We start from the raw sequence: 22,355 nt of genomic DNA, 5'->3' as shown, positions 1-22,355 counted from the left end.
GGCGTCCGGCCACAGCGCGGCCGCCCCTCGCTGCTCACACGTCGATGTGTAGCTACATAGTTATCTGTGGACATCCACGCCGCGGCATTTTTCTCCTGCTTAATGAGGACTTGACTCGGGAGCGAGTGTGAATCATTGCCGGGGCTGGGAAAGGAGGAAGGCGGATTTAACCCCCTCCCACCCCGCTCCATGTCCGTGTGTCACTCGGCTCGGTCCACCTGGCGCGGCCGGTCCTGGGGCTGCTGCTGTTGCTGCTGCTGCTGACGACGAGGCCGACGGGGCTGTCGCTGCCGTCCCGAGACTTTCCTCCGTCCGGCCACACAGCTCCTGGGGATTGTTCCTCTTCGCACCAGACCTTCGGCTAGGCCGGCACTTTGGCTCCGAAATAACTTACTATTTTTTTTTTTTTTTGGAAAGCGCATCACGAACCCATCAAAATCGTGAAGGTTTATTTCTGTAGCTTGAAGACTTCTGCTCTTTTTTTTGTTTGTTTGTTGTTGTAATTTCTTTTTTCTTTTTCCGTAAACATCTGGGTATATATCAAACGGCAAGATGTCCAGTAATGTCCCGGCGGATATGGTAAGTGAAGGATAAGTTATGACACTCTGATTTAATTGTGGTTTCCAATCTTATTTAATCAGAAGGGACGCAGGCGTGGGGCGAAGGTTTGCTGGGGACTGTCGAAAAGCCACCGTACTGAGAGATTTGGAGAAGTTGGAGCTTCTGGTTTCCCCCTTTTAGAAAGTACTGCTTTTAATATGAGGTTTCTCATTTTGTTATGTTTTTAAAATCGTTGAAGACAGTGGAGAAGTAGGGAAATGGAGAAAGGTAGCTTGAAGTTATAACATCTCCCTCTTTGCTGGAAGCTTCTGAACACTTGTATTTTAACGCTTCTGAAAACGCCAGTGACGGTGAGCAGAGCTGAGGACGGGTGTCCTACTTCATACATAGGTAGACAGGAAACGGGAATCTCGCTCAGTGACACAGACGGGATCATTAATGCAGTAGGTACAAGCTTGATGTTTTTCAAGAACAGGGATGCACATCTCTTCAAGAAAAAGTATACTAGAATTTGCTGTCAGCTTTTCGAAACGTCTGGGTGAATAGGTATGAGAAGAGAAACATTAAGACGTTTTGGAATCAAATCAAGGCTGACTGTATATTGGTACTTTTAATGAATATTCCAGGGCTTTTTACTGCAAATATTTAGTAGTATTACATGTTAGACTTTGAAAAGCTAATGGAACATGTTATTGAGCTTTGATCACTGAATGTTGAGAACTTGAAAGAAAAAGTACTTTTGTTTATTGAGGCTTTTTTGTTCTTGTTTATAAAGATTGAGGTTGTGAATCTGTTGACTAACTGTAACCGAGTAGGCTTACAGCGCTGGGGGGTGGATTTGTATGAGTGTGAAATTATACTTTGCAGTCCTAAGAACAAACATAATGCAATTAACAGGAAGATGAATAATCCTGTGTATGAAAGAATTGAAGTTAATGTAGTTTATGCTTACTTATATTAACATTTGAGTGTGTATTCCAGTGAAAAACAAAATTGGACTTTGCTGATAATTAAATTTTAACATGTCAAATGTTTCTATATGAGCAAACCTCATTTACAGATTTTAAAATAAGAAAAATAAAATGACTCTAAACGGCATATTTGTCCTTGGTTTAAAAACATTTCGCTTGTGTTTGATTTCCCATTTAATGCTCTGTTTAAATGCAAAGGAACCACAGTGTTTGGTCTCTTGGGTGGCCACATGGCAACCTTACACTTTCCTTCCTGAGTCTTAAAACTCATGCGTTGTCTTTTTAGTTTTCCCTTCCCTCCTGGTGTGCACACATGTGAATAGTCTCCTGCTTGGTTAAGGATGACTGAACATGGTTTCCTCTAAACTGCTCTTGAAGTTGCCTGGAGAGGTCTCTAGACAGAGCCTGAAAATGCTATTTCCCCTGTTTGATGATTGATCTGTGGGCTCATAGCCTCCAGCGAAGATTTGTTCTCTCTAAAGGCTCCATTTTATATCTTCATGCACAGTGAAAGATATGTTCATCCTAAGTCGCATTTTTCTCTCGTAGAAGTTGTAATGAAATAGATATGTGTCATTAAAACAGAGTTATTAGTTTCTGTTGGCCCACTAATGAAGAAAAGCTGGAATGTGCGTAGCATCAGTCACAAATTGAAATGATTTGGGGGATTCTGTTTCCAAGACAGAGAGGGTAAGGAAGCTGATGTTGGAATCAGAAGACTGGGAAGTAGGGGCAAGGTTTTATTCATAGCTGCAGTTATAAAATATAACTGTTTATCAGTTTCAGATTGTATGTTAAGGCCTTGATGATTCTGTGGTGCTTTGAGATCCCTTGATTAAAGGTGATATGCAAGGGCAAAGCAGTATTATGTAATAAACATATAATGCCCTGATGATGCTATTTCAGAGTGTGTACTAAGGTACTACACAGGTTAGATTGTTCTGAGTATTTTTTATGTCTCGTTTTCTAGCTCTTCAACCTGTTGGAGGTTATGTTTTTTTGGTTAAAGCCTTTTAAACCTTTTTCTCTATTACTTACATTGCATTTTTGCTTAAGAAGTGCCTTCATTTGATATATGCCTAGAATTATAAACTTTTTGAAATATAACATGGTGAATATTGGTTAGAAGTTGTCAATTAAATGCTTCATATTTGTTAAACTCTTCATACCAATAATTGGCAGTTAATTTGAGATTACATTCATGACTTAAAGTGAGAACAATTTACTACTCTCAATCTTGAAAAGCCAGCCTCAGCACTCCCACATCTTTCCACAAACTAACATTTCCTCTGCAGCATAACTCTAAATTGATCAGGATACCTTCTGTTACAATCCACTAAACTTGCAAGTTTACACACATTTTTTACAATAAAATGTTAAGCTTTCTAAGTGTTGACAGCTAGTATGTGCTATTTTAGAAACAAATGCTACGCTCTTTTACATTTAAACGGTGCTTGTCAGTAGTATAGGAAAATCCTATTTGGGAGATAAAGTGACATGGAGAAGTTATAACCCCTGTCATGTTTTCATTAAAGAGAATTCATTCTTGAGCTACAGTAATTGCTAAGTCAATTGATGTTTTTGGTAAAGTCTTCTTATGGCTATGATTAAGGCTCACTTTAAAAATCGACTTTTTAGCATTGGGCTTGTTTTGTAAATAGGGTCACATTTACAAAAAAATTTTTTTAAATGTTCAATAAAACTTTTGTGTTTACCAGTTTATTTTTTAAAATTCAAACTTGGTCAATTTTTTAAAGGGGGGAGTGGCACCCCAGTAAATGGGTTTGCTGTACTCTTTAGAAAAAAAATTTTCAGTTGATACTTTTCCAATCAACATTCTCTAAGGTATATGTCCTATAATTATTACAAATGCGTTTACATGATGTATGGGTGTTTCTTTTGCTAAGAGTGATAGAGTTTGAATGAGATTTACTAACATCTCAGTGTAGTAACTTATTTGTGAAAAACAATCTGAAAATATCCAAAGGGAATATCATAATACATTTTATTTAAATAATTTATTTTTTTTTTCAGCCAAGATTATAGTTCATGATGGGGCAATATTCATTGCTTATAATTGTAGCTGACTTATGCTAACTGAGGTTTTCTGCAAGAAAATATTTACTGTCGATTTTAGTAATAAGGCCTAAGACTGGGTGAATAAAGTGGTAATTTTGCTTTCTGGATTGGAAAAGTTATCAAGAAATGCATTCTTGTATTTATAAAAGTATTATATATACCATTTGGTCTACTATTTAGAGCTTTGGACTAAAATGATACTTTATTTCTATTAAATTGAAAACTCTACCTAAGAGAAAAATTGACAATGTGAGAATAACGCCAAGCATTATTGGTATTTGAAACATTTTAGTTGATTTTTAAAAAAAGTTAGAAAAGCCCTGTGTCTTTATAAACTATGAATGTAGAAATTGGAGTAGATGTAACAATTTGTACTCTGGGGTTAAATGAGATAATGATAATTCAAGGGTTTTTTTTAGTACATTTTACATGCTTAATGAATATTTTCATTGTAATTTTTGTTATATCTCTTCCATTCATGGAAGAAATACTGGAGCCCTCTTGTGGACAGGAACTTGCTAAAATGAATTTCCTTTCAAAATGAACTTTTATCACTTTTCCAAGTTAAAGTAAAATGACAGATATAGATATACCAGGGGAAAATGCCATGCTAGAAAAAGGTCCAGGGAATAGAACATTTTTAACATTGAGAAAAGTATAATGAGATCTAATGCCAAAGGATTTTCTCTTTTTTAAAAATTTTTATTTTTAATTTTTTTTTTAAAGGTGACAGGTAAGGGGATCTTAACCCTTGACTTGGTGTTGTCAGCACCACGCTCTCCAAGTGAGCCACAAGCCGGTCCCTGGGACTTTCTTTCTTACAATTCCTTTTTATTTTTCTTTCTCTTGCTAGATTCTTATTTTATGTCTAAGTTGGGAACTTTTATGAAGCTAAAGGGTAGATAAGTAACGTTTACGTATATGTGTGTGACTTTATGAATAGCTTAAAGAAGAATATATTTCTAATTGAATGTTTTTCTAAATTGTTTTACTTGAGTGTGTCTTATATTTGGTGTTTTGAATTAAACATTTTTATTAAGAAAACAGATGACAAATTATTTCCCTCAGCTTTGAATGCCTTTTTCTTTCTGACTCTGAATCCTACCCCAGCTCGTGTCCCCCTCCTCTGTGAAATGGTCTCTAGTTCATTCTAGTCCAAAGTGATCTTTTTCCTTCCTAGAACCATTTTCCTTCAGAGTTTTTGACATTCTTCTTACACAGGTATCAAATTTACATGTAGAGAAGTACTGTATCTCATGTTTATTCTCTCACCCATAGTTTCTAAAACAGAATAGACATTTAAAACTGCTGATGGCTGGCCAGTTGGTTCAATTAGTTAGAATGTTATTCTGATAACACCAAGGTCAAGGGTTCAGATCCAGCCTCCAAAAAAAAAAAAAAACCAGAAAAACTGAGTGACTTTCTTGACTCACAAAGCATTCCTTTCTTTGTCACTTTGGAAAAAGTAAATATTGTTCCATACTACTACTACTAATAGTGGTATTAAATTTGAAATCTATGATGTCTACTTCTATTATTACTTTGAATATGAAAAATATTTTTTAATATTAAGGTTTGAAATTATTTTAAGTCAGTGGATAAAATACTGATGGCTCTATTAATTTTCATAGTATGGAACACTAAATTTTTTAGGAGACTGAAGCATACACTTCTTCAGTATGCTCTTTGATTTTCAAATTCCTGTCATTCTGGGGAAGAAAATTGAAAGTGACTGTAGAATTCATGGTAACCTGGAAACCCTCAATTATAAGTCATTCTGAATCGGTAAATTTTCTGAATATGTGAAGCTTGTGTTTTAAAATAGCTAGACGTAATAAATTTGAAGTACTGTTATATTTATTTAAACAATATACTATACATAATTTAACTTATTTTTGGTGACTTAGAGCCACCATTTGAATAATATTGGTTTTGTTCAATCAGAGTTAATTGGGTACCTATCTGTGTAATGTAGTTTTAAGCTACAACTGTGATAGCCTCAGTACCTAATGTAGATAGATAGTGAAGCTTTATCCCTCTTCACTAGATCAGTAATTTACAAAGCTAGGTGAGACGAGTCAGTTTTGAAGTGTGAAATAAAAAAATATTAGAACTTCTGTTTGTTTATTTTGTGCCCCCAAAAGAGGGGGAGGGTGACCTCTGACGCCTTCGTAGGTCCACATTCAGGTGGTTACAGTGAGTGTGGTTTGCTGAGGGAAGATGTGTTAATGCTGTAACACAGAGGTCAATAGCAGCACCATGAGTTCCTTAAAGTTTTTACAGTTATTCTGTTATAGTATATATGTAGTTACTTTTATTTTTTTATTTATTTTTATTTTTAAAAAGATGACCGGTAAGGGGATCTTAACCCTTGACTTGGTGTTGTCAGCCTCATGCTCTCCCAAGTGAGCCTCTGGCTGGCCCTGTAGTTACTTTTAAAAATACTTCAAAAAGAAGAACCTATGATACTTTGTATTAAGATGGGGAACAGAGATTTATTGTCAAAGTATCTAAGAGTTGTAGAACTCTAAGATAAATTGCACATTTTTATTACGAAAAAATGAGAATTCTAGATGCTGATGGTTTCAATGATGACTACAGGCTATTAATAGTATGCTGCCTCACAGATATTCTTGAGAAAACAAATACTCAGTTGCCGCTTCAAGGCAAATTTTTTTTTTCCTTTTTTTTGTCTTTTTTCGTGTCCGGCAACGGATCGCAACCCTCAGTGTCGCGCCCGTACCGGACCGGACCAGGACCTGCAACGGGATCGCAACCCTCGGTGTTGCGCCTGCACCTCACTCAGCCAGTGAGCGGGAACCGGTCTGTATGTGGGATCTGAACCCTCGGCGGGAGTCCCGCTGCGCTCCCAAGCGGTGCACTGTAGCAGTGCGCCACTGGGCTGGCCCCAAATTGACATCTTAAACAGTAAGAAAGTACCTGCTTTTCAGAAGAAACTAATGTTATGGAGAGAGATCATTTCAAAAGCGTGTTTAGATATTTCCAATCTGTTGAAAAATCTTCTTTGCAAAGAATTTCAATCGTCTTTGGACCCGTTTATTGGAAACACAAAAAGTAAAACATTTAGTTTGCAAAAATTTTTTCCTGACTAAGGAAAAATAAAATTTAAATAACATTGACATCAGGTGGCTGGCTTTTAACGAAAACTTTTGCAAATTTAGTGATAGAATTGAAAAGTAGTATGACATATTCTTTTATATGGATCTATGCATCGTTATGAGCTAGGTTTTTCAGTTATGACAGCTCTTAAAACCAAGCGTCAAAATACATTGAACTTTGCAAACTGGGAAATGAAGACTTAAAAAAAATAAAGAGGCATATTTGATAACAGTGCTCTCACTTAATATGTTAATGGTACTAGTATTTTTAGTGATTGCAAAATTTAAACAAATTAATATTTAAAATAGTTAATAGTTAAAATAATAAAGTAAAAATTAAAACATTTTTATCTTTTAATTTCTGTTTTTAGTATATGTTTTATTATGTGTAATATACAATTTATAAATGAATGCACATGTACTGAAGATATGTGCTCAAGTTTTTATAGTTAGGATGTTCAATAAAAAAATTAGAAGCCACTTCTCTAGATGATTGAAGATTTTTGAGCATTGAAGATTTTTTTAACTTCCTGTCTTTGATATTTAAAATGGTTTTTCTGCCTCTTGCCTTGTTGAGCAGTTACTTCGTTCTGTAGTCGGTGTGCTTTTTCATCCCTCTCTTACTATTTACAGTTATTGATTCTAATTTGCTATGGGTGCGGAAACTACATTTCCAAAGTTTATTGGAATAATGTGTGTTTAAAATGGGCAATTGGTGTCCAAGTAGGATTTTCAGGAGTTGCTCTAGAGTAAAGTGCATGATCTTTTATTTGTTTTGGTTGCTTTGAGTTCTGTTTATGTCATATTTGGGGTGCTTATTTTCTGGCTCTTAACTGTGTTTTACAGAGATGTAGATTCTTGTAGTGAAGAACTAGGTAGATGATTTAAAAAATAAAATTACATGTATAGCTTTACTTTGAGCTCATGGAGAAGAGAGGACTGTTTGTTGTATACTTGCTATTTACCAGGCAGATTTATATTATAGCATTTCATTTATTCCTCACAGAGACCCTGGATAATTATAGTTAGTATACAGATAAAGAAACTGCTAATGCCCACCAGGTGAAGACCACTAGGAATGCATCTATAGTGAAACAAGTTAGGTTTATTGGCTTGCAACAAGGAAGAGCACAGGCCAGAAGGGTCCTGAGGAGTCTCCCTAAAAGGGGATGGGAGGAGTTTCCAGTAGGGTTTGGGCTGTGCTCAATGATTCTAATGAGAGACTAGGGGAAGTAGGGACTCCTGATTGAGTGCTGTCATGCATGAGGTGGAGGTGGGTTAGTAATTGCAGCTCTCAACAGTGTTTGTTTAGAAGGCAGCAGAAATGAAGGGGGCCGGGAGAGTCATTGGTGAGAAAGTAGTAATCACTCAGAGAAAGGGAGATTGTTAGTGATTTTGGAGCTTAGTGTGGCCTTGTTATCTGTTGATCTTCTGATGGCCTTGTCTGTGTCTTTCAGACATCACAGTCTGATTATCAGCAGAGCTCACTTTTCCCTCAGAGTGGATAAGGAACTTGTTTGAGGTAACATAGCTAGGAAAAAGTTCAGCTAGGATAGGAATTTGGGTCTGATGGTAACAGTGATAAATGATAAACATCCTGCACCCTTCTCCCCTACCATGCCCTAGCTAACATTGCTAAATCCCTCAGGCACATTTTCTTAAGCAGAATGCCTCAGATTCCTTCCCAACACCTAGTTCAGGAAGTCACTGCTGATTGTTCTGAGCTAGCAAGGAAGCATAGAGATGAAACCTATTTTATATATCTTAGATGAAACCTATTTTATATATCTTTGTAATATACTATGTAACTTCTAGATTGCAGTGATTTTAATGAAGGTGGGTTGTCTTACTAATTGCTAAAATTAAAGGGTGAAGGAAGTTTCCTTTAAACTTGTTGAAACTTTGAGTCCTCTTGTGTATATATTTGTTACACAGTAGAATTTTCCTATTTGAATGCTTTATACTCTTACATGTAACGAATAGATTGATTTGTAAAGAATTGAGTGCTTTCAGGGCATTTTAGTTTTATGTTCATACTATAACTTATATATAAGATTTTCTTGATTGATTCAAATCTAGTAGCATTTTTTATGGTCTAAGTAAAATACATATGTGGGCAGTTTTCTTTGACTAGATTTTGAGAAGAAAAATGTTCTTTCTGCTGAAGAATGTTATTGAAGTTTGTTGTTGTATCTTTTGTTTATGTACTTAAGATGGCAATTCATTGTCTAGACAAAATGTTCTCATTATATATGTTTAATTTTTCCCTTTTTCTTTTATTTTTTTGTCTTACAAGCTCAAAGAATGGATAGTTTTGTTTCATATACAATTAGTGTTTTTGCCTTAGAAATATTTGTTTTTGTATCCTGCTTTTTTTCTTTTTTTTTTTTTGTCTTTTTCCATGTCCGGCAACGGATCGCAACCCTCAGTGTCGCCCCCGTACCGGACCGGGACCGGCAACGGGATCGCAGCCCTTGGTGATGCTCCCGCGCCTCGCTCAGCCAGTGAGCGGGAACCGGTCTGTATGTGGGATCCGAACCCTTGGCGGGAGCGCTGCCGCGCTTCCCAAGCGGCGCACTATAGCAGTGCGCCACCGGGCCGGCCCCTATCCTGCTTTTTTTCATTTAGTCATGTATCATGAACATCTATTCAAATAAGTATAGAACTATTTTATAATTTTGAACTGATACTGACAAAAAATTATTTAGCAAATTCCATATTCATGGACATTTAAAAGCTGTTACAAACAATTGTATAATGGATATTCTTAAACATATCTCTGTGCCTTGTCTGATTACTCCCTTAGGATAAAATTTTTAGGAATGTAGTGGCTGTGTCAAAAGATAGGTGTAATTTGAGGGAGAAGGGATGTAGGGAAGAGAATACATATTTCCTAATTTTAAAGCATCTTTGAATTCTAGATAACCTAGCTTTTTTATTATGCATTATCCTTTTAGTATTCTTGATTTTACTTCATTTAGAATGTTTTTGTTTTTGTTTGTGAAAAAGATTGATTAGCAGTTTTAATTTCTTGTAAAGTCTTTGGATTTTGGTGTCAAGATTACACTACCCTCATAAAATGAAGTGGGAATTTTTTTTTTATTCTCTGGAAGTGTTTGTGGAGATTGTTTTTTGTTTTTTGGGGGTTTTTTTTTTAAATCAATAAATGTTGAAAAGAATCCACTGGTGAAGCCATCTAGATTTTTCATGTAGAGTTTATTGATTCTGTTTCTCCAGTGTACATAGGATTAGTCACATTTTCTATTTCTTCTTTGTCAATTTTGACAAGTTTTGCTTTTAAAGGATTTGTTCATTTCATCTAAATTTATCAATTTGTCTTAAAGTTTCAATATCTTTTTGATGTTTGTAGTATCTTTAATGGTATCTGCTTTCTGAATCTGTTTGTTGGTAATTTCTGCCTCTGTATCTAAATTAGTCTTTTCAAAGAGCCAATTTTCAGATTTTAAAAATTCTTTACTTTCTATTGATTTCTGCTTTTACCTTTATTTTTTTCCTTCTACTTTTTAAAAATTTAATTTGCTGTTCTTTTTCAGATTTCTTGAGATGGATACTTAAGTCATTAATTATCAGACTTTTTTAATGCATACATTTATTTCTATGACATTTCCTTCTAAATGCAACTTTAGCTTGATCTCACAAGTCCAATATATATTATTTTAATTATCATTCAATTAAAAATATTTTAAAATTTCTATTGTGGTTTTTTCTTTGATCCATGGATTATTTAGAAATATATTGCTTAATATCTAAGCATTTGGGGACTTTCTAGCTATATTTTTGTTATTGGTATCTATAGTTAATACTGTTGTGAACTGGGACCATCCTTTCTGTGATTTCAGTTGTGGATAATTTGTTGACACTTGGTTTAAGGTCAGTTTTAGAAAATTGAGTGTGGTGTGCCATATAAAGTTTATTAATCATGTTTGTTCTACTATATCACTGCTGACTTTTTTGTCTCTTTTTTATCACTCAATTGAAAAAAGTGTGTTAAAAGCTCCAAGTGTGTGAGGATTTGTCTATATGATCTTTTAGTTCTCTCAAATTTTGCCTTATATATTTTGAAGCTAAGTTATTAGCTGCAAATTTATGATTGTCGTGTCTTCCTATTGGATTAATGCACTATCATGTTTATCTCTAGTGACTTTTTTTGCTTTAAAGTCTGGTGTTTTTTGCATATTAATACAACTTTCTTTAGGCTTATTTTTCACCCTTTTTCTTTAAACCTTTCTTTGTCATTAAACTTAAGATAATCTCTTTAAGCAGCATATAGTTGGGTTTTGCTTTTTATTGAGTTTGATAATCCCTGTTGTTTTACATTAATTTTGTAATTACTGTACTACATTATTGAGGTTTAAATTTACCATTTTACTATTTGTTTTCTACTTCCACCATCAGTCCTTTATAACTTTTCCATTTCTTGTTTCTTTGGCTTTAACCAAACATTTTTTCCATCTCTCTTCCCTTAGCTTATTTCTTATATTATCTTTACTGGCTAACCTAGAGATTACAAATACATCTTTGACTTATTTGAGTCTGTCATAAGTTACTGCCTCTTACCACTTATTGCGAACTTGAAAGGCCTTACAACACTTCAATCCCATTTACTCCTGTTCCACCCTTTGTTTTATTTTAAACCCCAATGACATCATTATTATTGTTGTTGAAATAGTAATAGTAGTAATAGTAATAATGTTGTTAAAATAGTCATTATTCATTTCATTTTGTCCTCACATTTGCCCTTCTGGGGGTCTTCATTTTTTCCTCTTTTATTGTATGAGGTATCTTCAGAAAGTTCATGGAAATATTCACATTACCTTTTAATTCTATTTTTCCACAAACTTTTTGAAGTATCCACTGGTAATTTTAATCTCTCCTTAGTACTACTTTCAGTGCAGGTCTTCTGGTAATGAATCCTGTTTTTGTTTGCCTGAACATGTGACTGTTGGCAGATGGGCTGCAATATAGCTTCATTTCCTGAAGTTGCCCCCTTATATGTACACTGTGTTTGAGTTGTAATGAACCCATGCTTGTCCACAGATCTTTCCATTAACTTTTATGCTTCTCTCTTTCATCCTTGAGGAGTCTTCCCTTTCTACTTAGATTGTGCCTCTCCTTACTTGCTCCATTTGCATCTGAGACTTGTACTCAACTGTAGTGTTAATTCCTTGGTAATGTCTTATAATTTTGTCAGGGCGTTAGTAACTATAAGTAGAGCACATTCTGGGAGCTCTAAACCAAAAGTGACAGTTGAGGCAAAGCTTCCTACTGGGAGGGACCAAGGAAAAATAGCCAGAGTGGTAAGATGGCTTCAGGGCTTGCCAGCAGTGTAAAGCATCAACTCCAGAGTGACAGAGTTTACTTAAATTGTGTTTGTGTGGCAGTGTCTCCAGTTCTGATGGCCAGGGCTTTCTAGGTAGTGGTAAATTACAGCATCACTTGCCGTTCTGTCATAATGCTAGATGAACAAACAAGGCCAACTCTGCGGAGAAGGTAGATTATAGAAACTAGGTAAAAGGTTTGGAATCCTGGTTAATTGTAGGTAAAAGGTTTGGAATCCTGGTTAATTGATCTGGAATTCAGAGCTAGGCCGCATAATCATTTGCTTTCTCACAAATATTACCTCTACTCTTGGATTTGTAAAATTTTTCAAAATCTGTTTCCCTCACTAGAAAGACTATGTACTCTTTGAAAGCAGAGAGAGGCCTTATCTTTCTATACCTCTGAACCTAGCATAGTGCCTAGTACGTAGAGAATACTCACGAAATGTTGAATTAGTACTGCAGCTCTGTCCAATAGAACTTTTTGCAGTGATAGAAATGTTTTTTATTGTGTTGTCCAATAAGGTAGCCACTAGGTACATGTGGCTTTTGAGCTCTTGCAATGTGACTATTGTGACTGAGGAACTGAACTTTTAATTTTATTTAATTTTAATTAATTTAAATGAAAATAGCTACATGTAGCCAGTGACTACTTACTGTATTGGACAGTGGTTATGTGGTTTGGTTTACATAATTAATTCTCAGTGGACTGAACGTGTGTGTGTGTGTGTGTGTGTGTGTGTGTCTTAAGATTGCCAAGATTTTGGTTTTACTTTCTGTGATTTCTCTGGGTTTTTTTGTTTTTTTTTTTCTCTCAATGTCAGCATCCTCTTTTTGTTTCTGTCTTTAGGTTTGCTGTCATTATCCTTTTTTTTTTTTACTTTTCTAATTTGAATCTACTGTGATACAGAAAAACATAATCAAGGTTGTAGAATTATCTTTTAAAAAAGAGCAGGTAGTATAGGAACCTGGGAGTCATCTTTGACGTCTTCTTAACTCCAGTAAGAATGTGAAATTAGCTCTCAGGAAAAAAGAGAAGGCTACAAAATATAAATTAGTGTGGGTACCCAATTGAAGATAAAGAACATCAATATAAGATTAGATGAATTCCTCAAGGGAGGGAGGATAGCCCAAAAGTACAACATCCCTATTTGGGGACAGGGGAATAAAAAAGTGAGAAAAGAAACAGAGTTCCTTTCTCAAATAAGGAAATTAATAAAACGAGAAAACCAAAAGGAAAAAAAAAGCTGGATTCTTATGAAAGCCATACAGGGAGAGACTCAATAAGAGTGGTTAGGAACAAGAGATATTGCAGGGACATAAAGAATAAGGACTAATTAAAATGCATTTTGTGTAGTTTGGTGAATATTTTGATGTGTTCAAACAGTGTTTTTAGTATAATTCTTGTAGTTTTCTTCAAATATTGATGTGCTAGTCATAGGATTTATTTAGTATGTCCATATTTTTCTAAATCATTGTAATTTTTCCAGTTTTGCCCTCGTATCTACCTTTTCCCAACCCTTTCTAATTGTCAAAATATTCTGCTTTGCTTTTATATATAATCTAGACAAGCATGAATAGTATTTGCTTTTTGCTCTGAAATTGACCCTTTTTAATCCTACACAGGTGAATTTCTCTATTACCAAATAGTAGGGTTGTTGGTTCAGTAGTAACCATTCAGTTCATGTTTTGATGCAGGGTTTACTAAGAGATACTGTTACTTGTTAAATTCTTTGTACCCAGAGAAAGACAATTTAACTAAAAAATTGGGATATCTTGCCTCTCAGAGGTGCTGTCAGATTTCCAGCTGGCACAGGAAGCAAGCAAACAGCTCTTTGATTCGCCAAAGTACTGTCTACCTACTCCTTTGGAAGCTAGGCAGCCAAGAAAAGTGAAAAACTGGGAAAATATTTTCCCTAAATATCTTTATTCTGGGCTCACTCTTGTATATAGTATAGAGTTCAAATAATTTGTTTTTCAAATTATCCCAACACATGAGTCATTTCTGGAAGAAATGCTTATGTTTCTCATTTCTCAATGAGAACCACTAGGTACACAGCTGAAGTCTTCCTGGAATAGTTCAAGAGGCCATTCCAGGATGGGCAAAAGAGATAGCAATCTACCCTGAAATTGTGAAACCCTTTTCTTGTTTCCCAGGTGACTTGAATAACTTACATAAATTATAATTACTTGAGGAATGCACCAAAGATTACCACAAGTACAAAAGGGAGGTGTCTCAGAATAGGTATATCAGATATTAGAAAGATAAGAACAATGGTACCTGCTTATACTCTAATTGTGGTCACATAAGTTTCAGCCAGAAGAATAACTTGCCTAATTTGACCCTCTTTGTCTTAATATTTAATATTTTAACATTTTAATTGAAAATAATAAGTTGTATAAATATAATAGTTTAATGAAATAGATTGAAAGTAATTCAATATTTTTTAGAAATATACTTTTTAAAAGGAACGGTAATCATAAATATGCAATATCAAATAGGTTAGTGTAATTACCGTTCATCCATGGATAAAATGTAACTTATCCTCCGTGGTGAAATGAATAACATTTATCCTTTCTGTGGTCTCTCAGTGTACTTGACCAGTGGTTCCTAAAGGGAAGTGTAAATGTGGTTTGTCCCACCCATTTTGCCCTTTTTTCACCCACCATACTCTATTCATTTTATCTGTCAACACTGAGAAATCGAGACTTATTGTTTTGTGTATTATTGTTTTACTCTAATTTTGTAACTAATTAGAAAAGTAACAGGATTATCGTAAAACTTGTAAAATAGAAAACATTTTAAAGAAAATAATGCCATCTATAAAATTCTGTTTTTTAGGTGTAAATGCTATTAATGTTTTTGCTCTCTACCCTCTAGTCTTTTTGTGTAGGTGATGTACATGTGTATGTGTGTGTGTGATTGACTACTTTTGAAACGTTCTTGTTTGGGGAAGTCTTAAAGGTTGAATTTGACTGTGTGTCTTTTTATAGGCAATTTACATTCACTCATAAGAAAACCTTTATGTGTTTGAGTTTTTCTAATGGATAAAATCGGCTTCTTCTTAACACATCATATATGTACCATTTTTAAAATGCAGTATTCTTTCTGGGAATTCTATAGTCTGGTTGTGCCAGTGACTAGAAATATTTTTTCTAATTTTGAGTCAGTAATTCCACTGAAGTAAAAGCAAAATAAAAAATCACCTGAACCAGTGTATGTCCTTTATTTCAGCAGAATCAAAAGGGGGAGGAGTTTGAGTTTATTTATATTTGAGATTTGCAGGAGTGCTTATTTTAAAGTCTTTTTGATCCCCAAAAAGGACTCAACTTTAAAAAAAAAAAAAAAAAACTTTTCTGTTTCCAATCCGTACTTTGCATTATCCTGTTTCTAGGTTTGAAAATATATGTATGGTATCTGTATACATCTCTGTAAAACATGATATTTTTAAAAAGAATTTTATACTTTAAATTTTATTTATATTTTATTTACTTCCCCTTCCACCTGCCAAAAGTAAAGTAAAAAAGATCTCTAAATGTATGATTTACAAAATTTACACATACAGTTTACTTTTGAGAAATCATGTTTGTGTAAGGTTCATTGAGTTCAGTGTCTGCCAATTTATAAGCTACTTTGCCCACCAGATATATTCAAACAAGGCTGCATATTCCAGTGATGGTATTGTTAATTATATCAGAATTAAGACATCAGCACTTTCTCAAAAGTGCTGAATTAGAACAGGATTCTACATCTTCTAATTTAAGTAATTTAACAAAAGGCTTTAAAAGACCAGTTGCAATCTTGTGGCAACTACTTATAAAATAGTTCTTAATTCCATCTTAGTTCCTTGAGAGCCACTGTTTGTTGATGATTCTATTTGGGGGATTTATGTGCAATCTGATAATTTAGATTATTTCTTTACAAAGTCAGTAGAACACCATAAAGCAAAGGTAAATTTAAAAAGTCATAATTTTTATGTGACCTTGTACTAGAGAAATATGAAGTAAAAAGTTTTTATTGCCTTACTAAACTTTCCTACCTGTGGAAAGTATATACTCAATGAATAAATGATACACATAGAAAATGTTAGGAAACTCAACTAAAAAAGTTAGCATGTTCTTTTGTAAAGGACAGAGTCTTCATGTTCCAGAAATTTAGTATCTGCAAAGCAGTAGTAGCCCAATCTCTTACTCTAGAGGTTTTAAAGTTAGACCTGCCAATAAACTTTTACAGAATGGCTGCAAAAGATATTACATCTGGCTTCCTCAACAGTTTGATTAGTTACCCAAGAACCATGATTACTGTGAAATGACATAGTACAGCTGTAAACACTACACACAAATTCAGTCCTGGTATGCGTACAGGTTTTCTTTGTCACAAGGAAGGTATTTTATTTTTCTCTGTGATGAATTTACTGTAATAAGTCAAATAGATATATAATCTACAAATAATAAATTTTAAAACGTGTAAACACATTGAAACACTGCTCAGATTTTGTACTCTTACATAACAAGGTCCTTTTGGTGCCTAAGTCAGTAAGCCACCTTGTCTTGTTCATGTCAAGTTATTTTTAATAATTGAATACAATTTAGCTAGCATATCCCAGATGGGCACTCTTCCAAGTGCTTCACACATATTAACTCAATAAAATTTCCCTACAGTTCTATGTGCTGGGTATTATTTATTATTCCCATTTTATAGATAAAGGAAGCTGAAACATGGAGCCTTTTTTTTCTTTTCTTTCTTTTTTTGTTTTTTTTGGAAGCTGGCTGGTAAGGGGATCTGAATCCTTGAGCAATTTGCTGGTAAGTGGGGGAGCCAGTATTCAAACTGAGGCATTTTGTTTCCAGAGCCTATTATGTAACAATGTAACATCTCTAGAATTCTGGGAAGGTGTACTGTGCTATTAAGTACTACATATATTGGAAATGAGGCAGTTCATTTCGTATATGCATGTGGTAAGATTGTAGAGCAAAAAGGCATCATTCATTTAATAAATACTGGCAAATAAGGGTTGACTTTAGTATCTTTAGTATGTAGTTAAGTTTACTCTTTGTATCATGGTCATAACCTAATATGTTGATGTGAGCAATGTCTGTAGTTAACTCTTTACAATGAAGGAACAAAAGTAGACTGGAAGATAACTCACGGGGAAAAGAGCTTGATATATTTTTAAATATTTAATACCATTTCAGGTTTAGGAACCATGAGTGAAAAATAAACTCCAGGATTGCAAGGAATCTGGGGAATATTCTAAACCTAGAGTTCATTCGGTGTTACTATAAAAAGTCTGAGGACCTCTCAGTGAAATTCTGCTGGTCTCTGGTACATCTCTTTTGCAGGGTCACGAACAGGCTACTGTCACTAGGGACTTCAATAGAGAAGGTTCTTTCAAGAAAAGAAATAAAACCGTGTGTTGAAAGTACTATAACTTGAGACATTGTTAGACTTTTCCAAACACCGTAAATCATCCTATAAAGCTTATTTGTAGAACCTTTTACATTTCTGAAGTGGTTGACATTTTATCCTTCTGGTTGCCTGTAGAAAAGTTTTTGGGGTGGGGGTGAGGAAAAGGGAGATTATTGTCCTTGAGTTATCCCCTGTGTTGGGGATCTCGGGTCTTTTAATCAGCACACTGACGTTAATGAATGTTGTTCTTTAATTCCTTGGGAAGTGGAGGAGTCCTTGGATTCTTTCTAAATTGTTTTTCTCCAGCATTTCCTTGGTTCTCTTCTAACTTTTTCTTTTTTAAAAAAATGATACCCTTTCTGGCGCAAGAACAACACATTTTATTTTGGAAAAATGCACATAATTTGCAGTGTCCTAGTATTTTAATTCATTATTACAGGTAAACAATAATTATCCAGGATCAATTACAGAAATTGTAACTGCTTTATTATCATCAAGGCTTCTAATCCCATGAATTGGTAGGTTAATTTTTTCCAGATTTGTAGAATACCATTGTAACAACCTTCTTAGTTAATGGCTGAATCTTGTGTTCACCAGTTTCTTTTGAACTCTCTTACCATGTTTCTTTATTCCAGGACTTCTGGTATGGATACACCTACTGCAGCAAAATAACCTTACTTGGTCTTTCCCTTTCATCTTACATTGCGTATTTGTCATTTTCTGTCCCAAAGCTAAATTATCATCCTTATGTGGGGTTTGACTTAAATCTTTTGGATTGTAACATTCAAAATATCACTTAGGTGTAAACACTCCTAACTTTTATGGAAAAATTTAAACATAAGCAAAAGTGAACTATTGAAACTCCACATATCCATATCCCAGCTTCAGTAATTGTCAAACTCATGTCCAACAATGTTTTTATTTATATCCATATCTGCTCTTCTTGCTCCTCCTGGATTATTTTGAAACAAATCCCACATATATTTTATTCATAAATATTTCTAGATACATATTATAATATATTGTGATTTTTAAGCTATTGATAATACTTTTATCGTACTTTAAGCAGTAATTACATAATATAATCAAACATTCATATATAAAGCATGTAAAGCCAAATTTTTATGCTGTCTTTTAGCAATTTGAAATAAAGGCATTGAAAAAGTAACATTTCAAAATGTATTTAGCCTTAAAATCATTTTTGTCTTGTGAACCTTAAGAAGGCATGGGAAAATTCTTTTTTAACCCTATTTGAAACAAGCTTCTTAGAGTTCTGTCTTTCAGTCTTACACTAAAGGAAGTAAAGTCTCACTTTGCTACCAGAATATACAAACTATTATACATTGGCCCCTAATGTTGAGCACAAGCACAACACTGTGACATATATATTATATGAAGTAAGAACTTTTTAAATAAGGTAACAAACTATTTTTCAAAAGTCTATAAAAACTCTCTCAATGTTTAGGAATGGTTCTTGAACAGAGAAATATCCTTCAGGTGATCTGTTGGCTTTTATTTGAAAACGCATTAAGTTTCTGTCGTCTTTTTTATTGGAAGGAAAAGGAAGAAAATAAATAGTATTTGTACCTCTGGTCAAGTGACCCCAAACAATTCTCTTTTTTCCTTTGGCTCCTAAGAGATTAGTAGTTATTTAAATAATTGATGTTAAGTGTCTCTGAATTCCTGTGGTTTGAAGGCTTTACAGATATTAACTTTCTCTTCCTGACTAAAAAGGATGTGTGATAGTGTCTTTTTTCCCCTTAGTTAGTTTAAATTTAGACTTCTCGATCATGAATTAGAGAGCCTGTGAGTATATATGAACAAGAGGGGTAGAATATGACTTTTATTTTTTAGCTTTTTTTTTTTTGATGCTGAACTTCCTTTTTTCCACTCCTTTATGAAGTTAAGGGCAAATGCAGATCTAAATGCTGATGTGATACACCTTCTAGGCCAGAGCTTTTACACATAATGTGCAGAGACTTGAAACAGGGACTAAAATAAAATTTCTGAATGAACTACACTAATGTGCTAAACTGGCAGCTGAATCAAATTTTAAAAATAAACTTTTGCTAACAGTTCAGGCTAGAACAAGATATTTCTACAACTGAATAAAAGCAAAAGTTTAAGTCATTCACTGGATGAAATCTAATTTTGAATCCTTGGCTACAGAGAAAGCATTTCTTTATGTCTAGTTGCCATTTACATAGCTCCCTGCTCTCCCATCTATCAGAAACCTGCCCCAGTGTGGGATTGGAGTAGGGACTGGTCAGATGCACAAGTTTATACATGCATGCACACATATACATGTGAATTTGTACATAAGTATTCCATTTAACAAACTTGATTATAGCATTGATCTGCTGATTGGAATTTTTTTATTGGAATTTTTTGAAGGTTACTTTCTGCTTTAAGAGTTGGATTGCAGATTTGATTTTATTTTTTATAGAATCGTAATTAATTATACATATTTTGGGGATTTGATGTTGACATATGTGGATCAAAGCAATATTACTAGTATGTATATTGTTACAAATTGTACTTATTCTTTATGCCCCTGTCCAATCTCTCGCTCCCCCCTCCCACCACTGATAACCCTAGATTTCTTCTCTCCCTCTGAAAGAGTAATGGTTACTCTGTTAATTTGTTGCCTAGATGATCTATTCAATGCTGATAGGTGTGTTCAGGTCCCCCAATATTATCATAGAGCCTCTGCTTTTGTCACTCTGGAATGGGCTTTGTGGAGAGAGACATCCTCTTCTTTGGTCTCTGCTGGTGACTCTGCTACAGATTATATTTTAAAAAATCAAAAACCCCTAAAAACCCTCTCCTTTCTAATACATTTAAGCTGTTTTGCTTATGATTCCTTTCCTCTTTTCCCCCAGACCCATTCTGTCATTCCCATCACTTCAACCACCCTTATCATCATACCCCTCCCCCTGCCAAGCATGGAGAGGACGAAGCAGTGATTAAAACATTACAGCAAGCCTGGATGGCTTAAATCATATTTTTAAACATTCAGAGTTTCTGCTGCCTTTATGTCTGTCAAGTAAAAGATAAATAGAGAAACTGAAGTTTTATTATTACAGTTTATATTTTCATTTTAAACACTGTAGCATACTGAGCTGTGGTAACTAATAGCCTTTCCCCATAGTCACATTCAAATTCTAAACTAAAAAATGCTTTTTTTTTTCATTTATTCCAGAAAGAATAAAATGTATCAGACAAGAAATTTATGTATTTACCTACTAAATGTGACTTTGAAAATTGAGGTGGTTTAGTATTTAGTACCAGAGCTTGGAATCAAACAGTCCTCAGTACAAAATGCCCAGGGATAAAGAGAAAACAGCATAGTAGCACTACTAGGATTTGTATCTTTGGAGGATTGTTACATGCAGCCAAGATAACTTGGTTCCACTTCTTGAATCAAGATGTGATAGATAACTCCTAATTTACCTAGTGATTATTGACACAGCAGTCTCTGCTCCCTAGAGTATAGCTAAGACAAAGGAAATAACGAAGGTCTCCAAACAGCAAAAATACTACACTGCTTCTTGTAACCAAGTTAATAAACTTTATTCCGGGAAGATTTCCAGAGCTCAAATTATGGGTGTATTTGCTCTTATTTTAGACACACTTGTTCTTATTTTAAACAAACAGTTTAAAACTGATTATCTCAGCCCACAGCAAGAGATTTACTTTAAATACTCACAAAAGTCAGTTTCTATGATTAAAAATTCCTTACTGTTAGTTAGTTGGTTCCAAAAGTAAATTCTCTAAGCTCAATGATTATATTCCATAATCTAGTCAGTTCCATCAATACCACATTGCTCAAAGAGAGGGGAAGAAGGGGGTCTACAAAAGTAACATAATAGCATTAATATTATTAAATAATGCTAATGCAATTGCAGTATATTTAGAGTGCTCTATAGTTAAAATGCTTGTATTCATATCGTCTTATTTAAAAATAGTTCATTTTTTTCTCCATCAGATTCTGCTGTAGTGAAAAAAAAAATACTAAAATGCTGGCAGAATTCCTGGCGTAGCATCCTGAAAATTTAGGGAAAGATATCCCTGAGCACCCACCTAATAGATCCTAAAGGCATTATTATGTGGTAAATATTTATGATGGTTCTATGTAGAAACTGATTATTTGACAGATATTGAAGGGTGCTAAACTTATCTACATTAGAAATGTATGGATTATTCAACCATTCACAAGTTGAGGTAGCCCCAGAAGATTAAAGCTAACATAGAACTGTATGAGTTTAGTTCCTTCACTGCAGTAAGGAGTATGGAAGCTCCTCTAGTAACTTAAGAGATATATTTCTAGGATTTAGATTTCTAGGCAATTTGTGAAGTACTCTGAGAATTTCTGCAAAATGTCTGTAACAGTGCCTGAAATTTTGTTTTGTGATTTGGGGGATATAATACATATTTGGGGATAAAGTGGCATTTAGAAGAGCAAGAATAAAATGAGATTTTTTTTTCCAGTGTAACTGTGGGTTATACATTTTCCTCAGCTTCTGGCCTTCACAAATATCTTTGATCAATGGTAGATTGGTAATTAATGGCCATTTCCCAAAATACATGTATTTTTTATAGCATCCAGACTAGAAGATCTCAGAAGTTTGAAGCAGATTTATTATGAGATATTTTCCCCCATCTACTTCCCAGTTGACTGACTCCTATTTGAAATCTCAGCTTAGGAGTCCCTTTCTCTGGGATGCTGTCTCAGACTGTTCTGAGTCTGTATTGGTGCTCACTCTGTATGCTCCAGTGACACAGGATTCCTGTTGTAGTACTTAGTGACACTGGATTGACATTTCAGTTGCTACTATGTTTTGCCAACGATTAGGCCAATTCATGTGTGAGCGGG

General features: G+C 34.5%; 1 protein-coding gene across 1 annotated transcript in view; it reads left to right on the top strand.

Moving 5' to 3' along the window:
- Position 1: 1 nt before the first annotated feature.
- The window catches only part of UBL3 (ubiquitin-like 3), a 69,076-nt gene continuing 46,722 nt past the window's right edge, over positions 2–22,355 (top strand). Inside the window, exon 1 of the mRNA XM_008587654.1 lies at positions 2–579. Coding sequence (XP_008585876.1) covers positions 553–579 — 27 coding nt within the window. The 5' untranslated portion in view covers positions 2–552. The remainder of the gene's footprint in view (positions 580–22,355) is intronic.

Source organism: Galeopterus variegatus, unplaced genomic scaffold (assembly GCF_000696425.1).
Source record: "Galeopterus variegatus unplaced genomic scaffold, G_variegatus-3.0.2 Scaffold4484, whole genome shotgun sequence".
In the NCBI taxonomy this organism is placed as follows: Eukaryota; Metazoa; Chordata; class Mammalia; order Dermoptera; family Cynocephalidae; genus Galeopterus; species Galeopterus variegatus.
Note: the sequence above shows the minus strand (reverse complement) of the source record. Positions and strands in the feature narration are given on the sequence as shown.